The sequence below is a fragment of the Mus pahari genome, chromosome X (assembly GCF_900095145.1).
Source record: "Mus pahari chromosome X, PAHARI_EIJ_v1.1, whole genome shotgun sequence".
NCBI classification, from domain to species: domain Eukaryota; kingdom Metazoa; phylum Chordata; class Mammalia; order Rodentia; family Muridae; genus Mus; species Mus pahari.
In genome coordinates, this window is record NC_034613.1 from 2,327,481 (window position 1) to 2,343,114 (window position 15,634).

General features: G+C 46.1%; 1 protein-coding gene across 3 annotated transcripts in view; it reads right to left on the reverse strand.

Annotated features, from left to right (window-relative positions):
* Ftsj1 (FtsJ RNA 2'-O-methyltransferase 1) overlaps nucleotides 1–11,952 on the reverse strand; it is a 13,001-nt gene extending 1,049 nt beyond the window's left edge. The window contains exons 1-13 of one of the 3 annotated variants that reach the window (XM_029534196.1): nucleotides 11,584–11,952; nucleotides 10,075–10,232; nucleotides 9,777–9,846; nucleotides 9,602–9,692; nucleotides 8,049–8,127; nucleotides 5,965–6,017; nucleotides 5,823–5,876; nucleotides 5,628–5,730; nucleotides 5,431–5,514; nucleotides 4,820–4,923; nucleotides 4,552–4,740; nucleotides 4,320–4,361; nucleotides 2,327–2,438 (exon numbers count right to left, since the gene is read on the reverse strand). In XM_029534196.1, the coding sequence (XP_029390056.1) occupies nucleotides 4,329–4,361; nucleotides 4,552–4,740; nucleotides 4,820–4,923; nucleotides 5,431–5,514; nucleotides 5,628–5,730; nucleotides 5,823–5,876; nucleotides 5,965–6,017; nucleotides 8,049–8,127; nucleotides 9,602–9,692; nucleotides 9,777–9,846; nucleotides 10,075–10,195 (981 nt within the window). In that variant the 5' untranslated portion in view covers nucleotides 10,196–10,232; nucleotides 11,584–11,952 and the 3' untranslated portion in view covers nucleotides 2,327–2,438; nucleotides 4,320–4,328. Of the gene's footprint in view, nucleotides 1–2,326; nucleotides 2,439–4,319; nucleotides 4,362–4,551; nucleotides 4,741–4,819; nucleotides 4,924–5,430; nucleotides 5,515–5,627; nucleotides 5,731–5,822; nucleotides 5,877–5,964; nucleotides 6,018–8,048; nucleotides 8,128–9,601; nucleotides 9,693–9,776; nucleotides 9,847–10,074; nucleotides 10,233–11,583 lie in introns of those variants that run through there. The other 2 variants (XM_021187912.2, XM_021187909.2) reach the window with 2 other exon arrangements.
* Nucleotides 11,953–15,634: the final 3,682 nt, after the last annotated feature.

The following is a 15,634-nucleotide window of genomic DNA, read 5'->3' on the forward strand; positions in this document are numbered from 1 at the left end:
ACCAGGCTAGCCTCGAACTCAGAAATCTGCCTGCCTCTGCCTTTCGAGTGCTGGGATTAAAGGCATGTGCCACCACGCCTGGCCATTTTTTTTTTACATTTATTTATTTTGTATATGTGTGCAAGTGGCGGTGACAACTTTGGAGAGTCAGTTCTCCTTCTACTGTATGGGTTACAAGGATTAAACTGGTTGGCCATTGGGCTTAGCAAGGAGAGTCTTTTCCTCCTAAGTCATTTCTCCAGCCCCAGAACAAATTTCCTAGAAGTATAATTGGGGCCGGTAGTGTGCATCTTTAATCCTACCTGGGCAAGCTCCATCACTGACCTACACCCCATCCCTGTTTCAGAGTTTTGTTTTTGTTTTGCTTAAGACAGGGTCTTACCATGTAGCCTAGGCTGGACTGTCACTTATGTACTAGGACCAAAGGCCTGTGTCACCACACCTGGCTTGTTTCAATTAAAAAAAAGATTTTATTTATACTCACTTTATGTGTATGACTGTCTTGCCTGCATACATGTATGTAAATGCACTGCATGTGTGCTTGGTAAATATGGAGGGCAGAAGAAAGCATCTGACTTCCTGGAATCGGAGTTCTAGACAGTTGTGAGCTGCCATGTGGGTGCTGGGAACTCCACCCTGGTTGCCTGAATGGGCAGTATGTGATCTTAACCACTCAGCTGTCTTTCTAATTAAGTTTTGAGATTACTTGTTTAATTATTTTATGTGCATGGGTGTTTTGCCTTGCATATCTGTGTACCATGTTGTGCCTGGTGCATTAGGTATGTGTGAGCCCCTGGGTTTCATTCTGTAGCCCTGGTTGTCCTGGAATTCACTATATAGACCAGGCTGGCCTTGAACTCAGAGATCCGCCTGCCTTTGCCACTTGGGTGCTGGGATTAAAGGTGTGTATCGCCATCCCTGGTCTGTGTCTCAATTTTTTGTTGGTTTTTATTTTTTTATAGATTTATTTATGTGTTTTTTAAAAAAAGATTTATTTATTATATGCAAGTATACTGTAGCTGTCTTCAGACACTCTAGAAGAAAGAGTCAGATCTTGTTACAGATGGTTGTGAGCCACCATGTGGTTGCTGGGATTTGAACTCAGGGACTTCAGAAAAGCAGTCGGTGCTCTTAACCACTGAGCCACCTCTCCAGCCCTTATGTGTTTTAATATGAGTACACTATAGCCATCCAGACACAACAGAAGAGGGAATCGGACCCCATTACAGATGGTTGTGAGCCATCATGTAGTTGCTGGGAATTGGACTCAGGACCTCTGGAAGAGCAGCCAGTGCTCTCAACTGCTGAGCCATCTCTCCAGCTCATGTCTCAATTTTTTTTTTTTTTTTTTGGTTTTTCAAGACAGGGTTTCTCTGTATAGCCTTGGCTGTCCTGGAACTCACTTTGTAGACCAGGCTGTCCTGGAACTCAGAAATCCGCCTGCCTCTGCCTCCCAAGTGCTGGGATTAAAGGTGTGCGCCACCATGCCCAGCTTCATGTCTCAATTTTTTTTTAAGGTGCCCTTTATACCAGAAGACTTAAATGTGAGTAACCTGCTAAGCCATTGTCAGAAAAGGATGTCTCCTAATGGTTAGATCTAAGTCCATCCTGCTACAGAGCAGCTGGCTTCTTCTAATTCTGTTGTGCCCTTTGCCCTGAAACGTTCTTCCCTAGATAAATCTACCAGTCCCCACACCTCGATCCCCTCAGTAGTGTCTTTACCTCAGAAAGGTCTTTTAGAAAACACGCTTTTAGCGTAGCGTGGTGGCGCACGCCTTTAATCCCAGCACTCGGGAGGCAGAGGCAGGTGGATTTTGAGTTTGAGGCCAGCCTGTTCTACAAAGTGAGTTCCAGGAAAGCCAGGGCTATACAGAAAAACCCTGTCTCGAAAAAAAAAAAAAAAAAAAAAAAAAAACCCAAAACCCCCACAAAAAATCCATGCTTTTATTTTTTATTTCCTTTTCTCACAGGGTCTCTACATAGCCCTGGCTGTCAACTTGTATGTAGACTAGGCTGGCCTTGAACTTGCAATCCTGGTGCCTCTGCCTCCCAAGTGCCTGGCTAGAAAAAGACTTTCAAAACTCTAAACTCCTGTCTGCATTCTCTGACTTTCTCCATTTTGTTCGACTTTTTTCCTGCCTTCCATAGCCAGTATTCCTTTTCCATGTGCAGCCATGCATCTCAGTGACAGGGCGCCTCTGTGGGAAATATGCCTTGGGTGCTTTTGTTATTATATAAAAATAAGACAGTATTTTAGGAGACCATTGTTTTTGTAGTACATTGTAAACACAGTCAAATACAAGTTACAATGCATAAATTCCGACTCTTTGTTTCCCGCTGGATCTCTAAACCTAGAATGCCTGCAAATATTCATTAGGTAAGTATTCATCAATCCCCCGAACAGGTAGTTCTTCAGAAGCTCTCTGCGCATTCATTTACTGAGAACAAACAAACAAAACAAAAACTTAGCGGTGGGGCCAGGGGCTGGAGAGATGGCTCAGTGGTTAAGAGCACTGCATATTCTTTCTGAGGCCTTGGGTTCCAGGGGTCCTGATACCATCTTTTGGCCACCTCCATAGCTCCAACTTTGTTTTTATTGAAGATAGGGTCTCATGGAGCCCAGGCTGTCCTCTTGGACATACAACTTCGTAGAGTTGTGGATGACCTTGTATTTCTGAATGTCTGTGGTGGTCTAAATGAGAATGGTCCCCAGAGGCTCATATATTTCAATGCTTGGTGCCAAGTTGGTGGAAGTGTTTTGGGAGAGATTTAAGAGGTAGTCTTGTTAGAAGAGGCGTTGTCACTGGGGACAAACTTTGAGGACTCAAAGGCCCACACTATCCCAGTAATCTCCCCCCCCCCAGTGTGTGTGTGTGTGTGTGTGTGTGTGTGTGTGTGTGTGTGTGTGTGTGTCTGCCCCATGGTTTATATCTCACAATTACTAATTATTGCTCCATGCCTGCCTGCTGTCATGCTCCCCGCTCTGGTGATCATGGGCTCAGCCTCTGAAACTGTAAACCCCCAATGAAGGCTCTCTTCTATAAATTGCCTTGGTCATGGTATCTTATCACAGCAATGAAAAAGTAACTAAGACAATGTCCTAACACAGATTACTAGCATGGGCTCCATGGTCCTGGGGCTCAGAGCTCTGTCCATTCCAGTCAAGCATTTTACCAACTAAGCTATATCTTTGTTTTATTTCCTTGGCAGCATTGAAGATTGAACCTTTTAACCCTTTAAAGATTTTTAAAAAATTGTATGTGTATGAGTGTATACCTAATAAATAAACTTTATTTTTTAAACTCCCTGGGTGGTGGCAGCGTTTGCCTTTCATTCCAGAACTCGAGGCAGAGACAGGTGGATCTCTGGTAAGTTTGAGGCCAGGCTGCTCTACAGAGCTAAGGTTATATAAACCCTGTTTCAAATTTTAAAAAAAAATTAAAGAAGTAAAAATGTACTGAGGTCTTTCATCTTTTGAGACAAGTTTTCATGTAGCTCATGCTGGCTTCCAACCTGCTGAGGATCTGCGGATGCTCTAGAAACTCTCATGCTTCTTCTATTGTATCTTCTGGGTGCTAAGATTACTATGCCTGGATTTTTATGTGGTAGCTAGAGATTGAACCTAGGGTTTTGTGCATTTTAGGTAAGCACTCTACAAACCGAGTTCTATTTTCAACCCACTGAGGGATTTCTTTCTTTCTTTTTTTTCTTTTTTAACAGACCGGGTCTCATTATGTAGCATTGGCTGGCCTGGACCTATTCAGATCAGGCTAACCTCAAACTTGTAGAGACTTGCTTGCACCCCACCTCTCCAAATGCTGGGATTAAAAGTGAGTGCCACGGGCTGGTGAGATGGCTCAGTGGGTAAGAGCACCCGACTGCTCTTCCGAAGGTCTGGAGTTCAAATCCCAGCAACCACATGGTAGCTCACAACCATCTGTAACAAAAATCTGATGCCCTCTTCTGGAGACAGCTACAGTGTACACACATATAATAAATAAATAAATAAATCTTTAAAAAAAAAAAAGTGAGTGCCACATGCCCAAACTACTTTTATTATTTTCAATTGTGTGTGTGTGTGTGTGTGTCCTGGGTATGTCCTTGTGAATATAGGTATCCTGAGAGGCCAGAGATGTCTGCTCCTGTGGAAGTCATTGGCAGCTTTGAGCTCCCACACATGGTTGCTGGAAACCAAACTCAGATCTTCTGCAAGGGCAATACTTGCGCTTAACCAGAGAGCCAGCCTGCAGTCCCTATTCAGATTGTTCTTAAAGGTGCCTTGTACTTGAACTTTAGAGGGGGGGAAAAAGCAAACTTACCTTGATGTGTTAAGGTGAACAATGAATTTCATTGTCTTCCACCTGCCAAAGAAAAAGAAAAGGAACTCAGCTATTTGGCTACATTTTTCCATTTGTTGGTGGGTGGAGCTATGGATTCTTACAGCAGTTGCAAGGCAGGAAAGGACCAGGTGAATGAGTGAGTCAGGACAGAAACGGGCACATTGGGGAGGTGTCATGGTGGACTCAGAGGTACATAGCCACATATCCATACCTTGGGGGCAAGCAGGGTATGGATAGCCAGAGGCTGGGGCAACCTGTCTACACTGTTGATGGCGCATTCTTGGGGGAGGAGTTCCTTGGCCAGCTGTCCATTCTTCTTCAACCTGCAGGCCTCTTGGTATGGGGGTGCGATGGGGGGCTGTGTGGGTGGAGTATATTTGTACTCAGAGCCACCATCTAGCTGTAGGACACAAGAGATGATGAGAATCTGCCAATCCAAGACAATCTCCTGACCCCTGCCCTGCTGCTTGGACACTCACATCCAGAGAGTAAGTGCGGTCCGAATCGTAGGCGCTGAGGTCCCCACAGGCCACAAAGGGCACAATAACACGGGTGGGACCATCCAACTGGTTGAAATCTGTATCTTGGAAACAGGCAGAGCGAAGATACAGGCTACGCCGGCACTGAAGGTCCTTTTTCCACTAGCCCTCCGGTGCAGATTCCCTTCTGATCACTGATGCTAAAATGTCAGCCCGTGGCCTGGCTTTTCACTGTTACCATGCCCGAGCAGCATTTTACCAGCACATTCTACCTGTCCCATTCAAATGGGATCTACAGAGACAGGTTCCACCTTTGCCTATTGGGTTCAAGGCTACAGACTTACACAGGGGACATGTTTAACACAGGTGAGCTTTCTACCCGAGGGATTCCCTAAGATAGACAGGTAGGATCTTCCCTGGGTGAACGCTTAGTTTGCTGCCAACAGAATTTCCACCGGGACCAAGAGCTACCATTGGAAGACTATCTGAAATATCCCTAAGGGGGTACACCTGCCATCAGGGCGTGAGGCAGAGGGCTCTCGAGAGACATGAAGCACATGGAGCTGGTGAAGTTTCCCCAGGCATGGGTCACCACCAGCTCCGGCTCTCACCATATGAGTGGTTCAGCAGGGGTCTGGTCAGGTCTGGAATGAAGCCCTCAGGAGGGTCATAACCTTGACACACAGCAAAGGCCTCTGTGGGAGAAAAACCTGGAGTGAGGGGTGACTCTCTGTCACCTCAACCTTGTGCAGACACGTGGCCAATCACCCCCTTGCCTATCAGGCCTCCATGTCACCCACCCACTGACCAATGCTCGAGTTCCGGCTGCTCTTAGGCTTAGCGCAGAGCACACTGGAGAAGAAGATACGTAGTTGGCTGTAGAGCAGGGTCACATCCCGGCCTCGGAATATCTGTAGGGTGTGGAAGGCAAGCTAGAGAAGTAAGGGGGCCCTTTCCTGGCAGGGACCTTTCTCACTACTCCCACAGGATCCCCAAGGCTCACCTTGGCCACAAAGCAGCCCCCTAGCTTCAAGACATGAGTAGCGATGTTGAGAGCCTGCAGAAAGGACAGGCGGGTAAGGTGGAGGCAGAAGCAGGCAAGAAGGGGCCAAAGGAGGGCAGAGGCGGCCACCAGGGTTACTCACAGCTAGCAGAAGCTGGGCCTGCATGTACTCATCCACATCATGGAGGCCAGTGACTGTAGTAAGAGGAATAGCATTAGGGACCCTCTGGCTTGACATGTCTTCTTATACCAAAGATTAGAAAACCAAAGACATTTTTCAGGCCTTCTTACTGTGAAGGTTCTGGAAAGAGTATTGTCTTCCAACTGGATTTGAGCCCTGAGCCCTTAGCAACCTGGGAAGTCATTTTAATCCTGGGAAACTACTTGTCCTACAAGCAGCCTTAGTATGTCTACCTCTACCCAGATGGCTTCGTTGGGCTGTATTAATAGACCAACACCATAGGTGCAACCAGTTCAAAGGCAGATTTCTACTTACTTCTCTATTACCAGTTTCTTGATGTTTCTCAGCTCATCTGATCCTTCTAGTTACTCATGTCAAAAACCTTAGTCCCTGTGACCAACTTTAGCCCATGTCATACTCACGTTCTAGACTTTAGCAGATCCAGCCTATTCTATTTTCAAAGTAGGACCATTCTCTCCTTGCCTGTGACTGGAACCCCTGACTGTTATAAGTCACTCTTTTGCACTACTGCTGTGGCCATCTCCTCTTGATGTGTGTGTGTGTGTGTGTGTGTCTGCTTCCACCTCTAACCCTCACACTGCTCAAGAAGCCTAGGGGATACTTCTTTGGTCCACAACCCCAACTCTCTGCAAGTTTGCACTATCAAGGGCAGTGCTGTAACTGACAGCCCCGTCAGCCCCTTCACTATCAATTCTTTCTGCTGATAAGTCAGTAGAGCCTTTCCTATCTATTTTATTTCAAATCTCAGCAGGTAGGTTTTACTTCCTCAGCCTGTCTTAGTGACTTCCCTACACAATCTATTACCTGTTTTATTTTTTAAAGTTTAGCTTTTTGTTAAAAATTGTAGAGATGGAGAGATGGCTCAGTGGTTAAGAGCACTGACTGCTCTTCCAGAGGTCCTGAGTTCAATTTCCAACAACCACATGGTGGCTCACAACCATCTTTAATGGGTTCCGATGTCCTCTTCTGGTGTGTCTGAAGGCAGCTACAGTGTACTCATAATTTAAAAAAAAAATTGTGAACTGCTATTCATTTTACATATTTTAAAAACATTTTATGTACGTGTGTCTGCATTTTGTATGTCACGTGTGTGTACCCATGGAGGTCAAAAGAGAGTGTTGGATCCTCTGGAGTTTAAGCTACAGGCAGTTGTGAGTCACCAGGGCTTGGATGGCTCTCAAATGAACTCAGTTCCCTGGAAGAATAGCAAGCACTCTTAACCACTAAGCCAGTCCCCCCTACCCATTTTTATTTTTTGAGAAAGGGCCTTTCTAATCCAGGCTGACCTTGAGCTCTAGTGATCTTTCTGCGTTAGTCTCCCAAGATCTGGAATTACAGGCATTGAGCCACCAGATCAACTGTCTCTCTTTTTAAAGATTTTATTTATTTAATGTATGTGAGTACACCGTCGCTGTCTTCGGACACACCAGAACAGAGCATCAGATCCCATTACAGATGGCTGTGAGTCAAGTGTGTGCTGGGACTTGAACTCAGGACCTCTGGAAGAGCAGTCAGTGGTCTTAACTGCTGAGCCACCTCTCCAGCCTTCAACTGTGTCTTTTCTATGCAGTCCCACTGAAACATTGACTTCACAAGGCCAGAGACCAGTAGAATTTATTCATGCACACTTTCCCAACACAACACGTGCTCAGAAAATGTTTTGAATAGATGGCTGGCAAAACAAAAACAAAAACAACCCCACAAATCAAAAACCCGGCACAGGATTGGACAGGCTCTCAGATGAGAAGGCAGGAGGGTTGACACACAGCCCAGCACGAAGCTGACGGGCGGGGATAAACCTTAGCAGCAGAATACTTGCCTCATACACATGAGGGTTTGTCTATTTTCAGCACCACAAAACAGTCCAAAAAAACCCAAACAAACTTTTGGGGAGGAGGAGGTTGGACAATGAGAGCAGAGGTAGGGAGAAATTGCCAGAAAGGGAAAAATGGAAAGAACAGAGGGGAAAGAGCGAGAAAAAAACCTGAGCTAAGAGACAGAGGTTACCCCCGCACCCCATTTACCATCAGGAGCCCCGTCACACACTACTAGGTCAGCAGGGCAGCCCTCAAAGTGCTGGATGATCTCCTTGGCAGTGGAAAGCTATGGAGAAAGGGGGGTGAATAGCCTTAGTACCCCTCTGCTGCCCTCACCCTCAAATCCCACCTGCCCACAACCCAAGCCTCAAAGCCTTGGGGACAGCCATGTTCTGGGGGCTTTGTCTGTCTAAGACCAGGTTACATCTCCGGGGACCCATCCTCATCATCTTTTGGTGTCTCTGCAATACAGTCTATGTTCAGGCAGTCAGTCTCCATCTTTCTGAGGTTCTATCTTTTAGTACTGGGACAGAGCCCAGTATGCTCTGCTTATACTACACGAGGGTTCTAGCGCTGAGCTACATCTCCAGTCTCTTCCTCTTTCTTATTTATTCTTTTAGAAAACATTGTTAAGGGGCTGGTGACCTGGCTTGGTAGGTAATGGGGGTAACTTGCTGCCAGGCCTTGTGACCCAGAGTCCCACCCCTGGAACTCAAAGAGTGGAAGGAGAAAACTGAGTCTTCCAAGGGATCTCTGACCTCTATACGCACACCATGGCATACAAGCACGCCCCCCCCCATACAACACTAAGAACATTTTTTTTGTTTGTTTTGGTTTTTTGAGACAGGGTTTCTCTGTTGTAGCCTTGGCTGTCCTGGAACTCACTCACTCTGTAGACCAGGCAGGCCTCGAACTCAGAAATCCGCCTGCCTCTGCCTCCCAAGTGCTGGGATTAAAGGCATGCACCACCACGCCCGGCTCAACACTAACAACATTAATCAACTAATTAGAAATGCACTCGATTTTCCTCTCTCCCTTTCTTCCTTTGCTTTTTTTTTTTTTTTTTTGGTTTTTTTCGAGACAGGGTTTCTCTGTGTAGCCTTGGCTGTCCTGGAACTCACTCTGTAGACCAGGCTGGCCTCGAACTCAGAAATCCGCCTGCCTCTGCCTCCCGAGTGCTGGGATTAAAGGCGTGCACCACCACACCCGGCTTTCCTTAAGGTATACAGGTGTTTTGCCTTTATGCATGTTCGTGCCTCACATGTGTGCCTGGCGCCGGTGGGGGTGGGGTGGGGAGAGGGACGCCAGGGAGAGGCCTCTCAGAAGAGGGCATTTGATTTCCTGGGACTGAAGTTGCAGACAGTTGTGGGCCACTGTGTGGGTGTTCCGAAATTGAACCCAGATCCTCTGGAAAGAGCAACCAGTGTTCTTAAGTGCTCAACCACCTCTCCAGTTCCTCAGATATTTGAAAACTACATTTACTTGTTCATTTACTTGTGTGCCTGTCTGGGTACACACACATGTGGAGCTCAGAGGACATCATTTGGGATTGAAGTCAGTCATCTGCTTTGCTGGCAAGCCCTTTACCTGCTCGAGCCATCTCGAAGTCCTTTGATAACTCAGGCTAGCTTTGGACTTATCCTTCACCCTCAGCCTTTTAAATCTGGAGATTACACAACCTTTCTCTTCTCCTTTTTACTGTCCCCTAAACGAAGGCAGTCACTCGAGATAACCCCCAATAGTCGCAGGCATGCTCTCACCTGAGTGATGTCGCCCTGTATCTGTATCACACCTGGCAGTGGAGCCATAGCCTGCAAGTCCACGGCCACCACCTGACCAGAACCCTGGCCCCTGTGGATAGCACATGTCAGTATCGGATTGACACCCCATGCCTCCCCCCACCCAACCAGGTCACCCTCTAGTCCCTCCACTTACCCAACCTTCTGGCTCAGCACCTGGCTCCAGCTACCCGGGGCTGCGCACAAGTCAACCGCTCGCTTCACACCTGTGCACACACAGGGAAGACATACCGCTCGGTTGCATGACCAGGAGATGCTGCAAGAGTCACCCCTGTCCTGTGGAGAACCTATGTCTATCCATTGCCCCCCGTGCCCTCCTCCTCCTCTTTTGTGGTCCATCTCCTTCCCTCCAAGTTAGCCCAGCCACTACATTGAGTTCTGTAGAAGCAGCCTGCTCTTCTACTCCCAGGTCACTTAGCCCCCATATTAGGCACCTTTGAAGAGTTGGAATTCCTCATCAAGTTGCAGGAGCTTGAAAGCGCTTCGGGCCCGCCAACCATTCTCCTTGGCCAGGCGGTAGTAGACGTCCCGTTTATCCTTAGATGTCCGTCCCATCTCAGTCTGCTGGTAGACAGTGTGCGCTGATGTTGTCCTGTGCAGGTCAAAGAAAACAAAATACAGCTAACTGAGTTCATGGGCCCCACACGACAGACAGCTCATTCAACACATGGAGACCGAAGCCCAGACAGGGCCCTAAGTACCTTACCATGAACTCTCAGGCCCTTGAGCTCATCGCATAGGTCCCCATCACTGTGGGACATCACAGACTCCATAGTTAACTGACAGAGGACTCACTACTGACTCTGCTCACTTGCAACTACTGTCACGGACACACTACAAAAGTAATCTCTCTCTCAACCATTTTCTCTGCCCGTTTCATCTCTATCAATCATCTCTATCAACACCTGACCGTCTCTAGTTATTTCCATTGTCTCTAGAGTCACAGAACCCTACTACCCCCTCCATTAAGCCCTTGCTTTTCACACCTATTTCCCCGACACAACCTCATTCCATCTCCTATAGCCTAATCTCTTTCACCCTCTCTCCACTCTGCAGTTCACCAATCCCGTCACAGATTAGGCTTCCAGTCATTAGTTCCTACCACCTTAATCCCCACTAATGCCTGGAGGATCATGACCTGTTAGGGCTCCATTACACAATTTACCAGCTCCATTAACTCAGCCCTTTGACCAGCCTCTCAAAGATCACACGAGTGGCCTTCGGGATCCTTTGCATCAATACATACATGACCTCTGTGGCTCATATAGCTTCTATTTCATCTTGCGTCACTGATCCCATTAGTTTAGCACTCTGCCTACGCATCTGTTATTTTCTCCAGAACCTCACCAATATGATTCCTATGTAAACTGCCTAATAGCCACCACTTTCATTTTTTTTTAAAGATTTATTTATTATATGTAAGTACACTGTAGCTGTCTTCATATACTCCAGAAGGGGGAGTCAGATCTTGTTATGGATGGTTGTGAGCCACCATGTGGTTGCTGGGATTTGAACTCAGGACCTTCGGAAGAGCAGTCAATGCTCTTACCCACTGAGCCATCTCACCAGCCCCACCACTTTCATTATTAGTCTTCATTAATTTCCCGGCAGACACAGCACCACGCGTGTAATACCTTCAAGACCCGTCTTTTAGTAACACCCCTAAGACCATCTGCAGAGCCTCAAAGACCATCAGCTCATCAGAACCACCAAATACCCTCCAAGGCGGCCCAGCAGATAGCAGAGCAGTTGTGTAGCTCCATGCTGCACCCCGTTCGAGTTCACCCAGCAATTTAGTTCCCTGCTCTAGGCCAGCCTCCCGGGGCTTGACTGAACTATGCAGCTGCAGCACCGAGAGTGAATCCCCTCATCCCGAGTTGGGACAGGGCAGGCATGCCTCCAGTCTCGGTCCCAGTTCAAGTCGTCAGTGCCCCAGGACCTACCTCAGTTCTTGGTTACAGTAGGTGGTTGATCACTAGCCTCGAGAAGAGTGTGCAAACTGGTGAGAGAAGGTAGTGCTCCAGTTGGTGTTCAGAGTGGACCCGAGGGCCTGTCGCACACGCCTAGACGTTCTCACAACGTGGTAAAGTTTGCTTTGTAAAACAGTTCAGTTCCACGGAGGTCCAGACCAGAGCACTACGTATGACGTTAGCCTCGTCATTTTGCGTCACAGGAACTTCAGTTCCCAGAATGCAACTGATATCGTCTGGCCAATAATGTTGCAAGGCATGCGAACTGGGTCTTTGTTCTTTGTTTCAAGGCCAAGGTCTTATAGCTGCGATCCGGAGCAAGATCGCGAGTTCTCGGCTAGTCTGGCTACACAGAGAGACCTTGAGGTGGGAAACTTCCACAAACACAGCCCCCGCCCCGCCCGCTCACTCAGACAAGATAACTTACTGGGCCACCTTTTCCTTTTTACATCGGGGCGGTTATTGAACCTACGTACTACATTTCCCATAATTCAGCGGGCATGACCACACCCATTTTTCTTTAAATATGAAGGGAAAGGAAATTACGCAAAGGGGGTGGGGCGTGACCTCGCGAGGTGGAAAGCCTGTTGCAAAAGCAAGTTAACCAGGAAGCTACGGCGAGCAATTTTGAATTCTACTACCGGGAATGCGATTTGCAATTTTGAATCTTACTTCTACCAGTTGATTGAAGTGCTTTCAATTTTGCCACCTTAGAACTTTATAGTTTCCTCATCTGAAAAGTAGAGATAGTCACCTATTCAGAATTCACGGTGTTAATCGGATGTACATCCTTTCCTAATTGTATATTTTCCAAATGCTTTTTCTTGATACATTTTAACCACCACCACTGCCCTCACCGCCTCCACTGGCACCACTGAAAAGCATGTCTACGGATTTGCGAGACACACTGAGTAGAGGCTCTTGCCGCCAAATCCGACCACCCGAGTTCGAATCCCCGGACACAAGGTGGATGGAAGGAGAAGGCCGATTCCTGCAAGTTGTCCTTTGATCCCCAACATGCACACTTGTCACGCGCCCCTCCCCCAAATAAATAAATAAATAGGCAGATAAATGAATGTGTGAATGAATAAAGTTTTGTTTTGTTTTTTCTTTCTTCTTCTTCTTCTTCTTCTTCTTCTTCTTCTTCTTCTTCTTCTTCTTCTTCTTCTTCTTCTTCTTCTTCTTCTTCTCTCTCTCTCTCTCTCTCTCTCTCTCTCTCTCTTGGTTTTTTGAGACAGGGTTTCTCTGTATAGCTCTGGCTGTCCTGGAACTCAGTCTGTNCTTCTCTCTCTCTCTCTCTCTCTCTCTCTCTCTCTCTCTCTCTTGGTTTTTTGAGACAGGGTTTCTCTGTATAGCTCTGGCTGTCCTGGAACTCAGTCTGTAGACCAGGCTGGCCTCGAACTCAGAGATCTGCCTGTCTTTGCCTCCCAAGTGCTGGGATTAAAGGCGTGTGCCACCACTGCCCAGCGAATAAAAGTTTAAAGCATATATGAATGTGTATATGTTCTTTATTTTACTTTATATGAGTACACTGTATGACACTGTAGCTGTCTTCATACACACACAAGAAGTGTGCATAAGATCCCATTACAGATGGTTGTGAGCCAGCATGTGGTTGGGGGGGATTTGAACTCAGCACCTCTGGAAGAGCAATCGGTGCTCTTAACCACTGAGCCATCTCTCTAGCCCCTATGTATATGTTCTTGTGTGTGTGTGTGTGTGTGTGTGTGTGCTCATCTCGTGACCTAGTGCATGAAACACAATAATTGAAAGTATTTACCATGTATTAGGCACTATTCTAATGCTCTCAGCAGTGCGCTGGTAAATGGTTAACTGGCTTTTGGCAGGGTAGAGGATTGGGTCTATTTGTAGCATTTGTTAGTTTCCATGGTTTACGTATTATCTATCATCTGGTCAGATTTTAAGTCACCCATGTGGAGTCTAAACACAGGTGCAGCAGGACACCATTATGTATTAATTCGACCATACAAAAAGAGAAATGGCTTCAAGAACATAGGAAATGAATGCGATACAGTCAGATAACTGGAAAGTGATACATTTTGAGTATCTATTACGCTTAAAAATCCTATCCAGCCGGGCGGTGGTGGCACATGCCTTTAATCCCAGCACTTGGGAGACAGAGGCAGGTGGATTTCTGAGTTCGAGGCCAGCCTGGTCTACAAAGTGAGTTCCAGGACAGCCAGGGCTATACAGAGAAACCCTGTCTCGAACAAAACAAAAAACAAAAATAAACAAACAAAAACCCCTATCCACTTAATCGTTAAGTTCACAGTATTATTTTTCTTTCTCTTCCTCTCTTCCTCTCCCCATGGTTTCAACATAGGTCAAGCTGATCTCCGACCCACAAACTACTCCCGGCCTTCCAAGTACTGAGGTTTCAGATTTTCCCACCTTAGTTTTCTGAGTTTCTTCTTTTATTTCTTTGAGACATGTTCTCAAAGAGTTACTATGTAGCTCTGGGTGTCCTGGAACTCATTACGTAGTCCAAGCTAGCTTCAAATTCACAGAGATATGTTTGCCTCTGCCTCCTGAATGCTGAGATTAATCAGCATTTCATTTCTAAGATCAATTTAATTTTATATGTATGCATGTTCTTTTTCTACATGTATATGCAGAAAACATGCACATCTGCAGCTTAAGGAGTTCAGGAGGTGTCAGACCCTGGAACTGGAGTCAGGATGATGATAAGCTATTGTGTCAGGGCTGGGAACTGAAACTGGGTTTTCTGCAAGGGCAACAAGGGCTTTTGACCACAGAGCAACTCTCCAGCCCCAGCATTTCAATTTTAGCAATTATTTTCAGTTATTTAACAATCAGTTTACAAAATTCTCAAAATTGAACAAGCTTACTTGTGAAAACCTATATATGTTGTTTCCAGTGTACTGCTGAATTCTTAAAATGTTATTTTTAAGGGCTTGGAGAGATGGCTCAGCAATTAAGATGCTCTTAATTCCCAGCAACCACATGGTGGCTCACAACCATTTGTAAAGGGATCTGATGCCTTCTTCTGGTGTGTCTAAAGACAGCAACAGTGTACTCACATACATAAAATAAATAAGTAATTCTTTTTTGATTTATTTATTTTTATTTATATGAATACACTGTAGCTGTCTTCAGACACATCAGAATAGGGCATTAGATCCCATTACAGATGGTTGTGAGCTATCATGTGGTTGCTGGGATTTGAACTCAGGACCTCTGGAAGAGCAGTCAGTGTTCTTAACTGCTGAGCCATCTCTCCAGCTCCCAAATAAGTAATTCTTTAAAAAAAAGTTACTTTTAGATTTTATTTTGTTTTGTGTGTGTACATGTTTTTGCCTTCATATCTGTATGTGAATCAAAGGCAGGCCTGGTGCCTTCTGAGGCCAGAAGAGGGCATTGGATCTCCTGGGACTGAAGAAAAATAGTAAATATTTTATATATTGTGTATCATGTATAAAACCTAGGCATCACCCTATACATGTAACATACAATGTATATGGTAATATGTTTCTATACATTTAGTAAGACAACTGTATTAAGTACAGATATACTAGTAAATAGATAAGAGAATGTTTTATCTTTGAGGTAGGGTCTTCTTATATAGCCCACGCTGTCCTTGAGGCTTGGTCCTCCTGCCTTAGTCTTCATAGCATTGGGATTACAAGTGTGACATACCATGGCCAGCAAATAGATGATGTTTTGTTGGGTGGTGAGAAAGTAAGATGAAAAGAACAGGCAATGAAGAAAGGATTGCCCGTTCTTCCTTTTCGAGATGAGATCTTGAGAGGTTGCCCAGGCTGGCCTCTACCTTGTGGGCTCAGTCCATTTTTCCTGCCTCAGTCTTCAGAGCAGGAGCTCACACTCTGGGGACATTTGGAGGAAATGCATTGCAAGAAAGGGGGGCAGAGAACGCAAAAGGGTGAATGGGAAGAACTTCAGCGAGCATTCAGAGAACTAAAAGATGGACTCTTCATGCCTTTGAATGAGTTTCATCAAGTGTGGCAGGGGTGAGGGGGGAGCG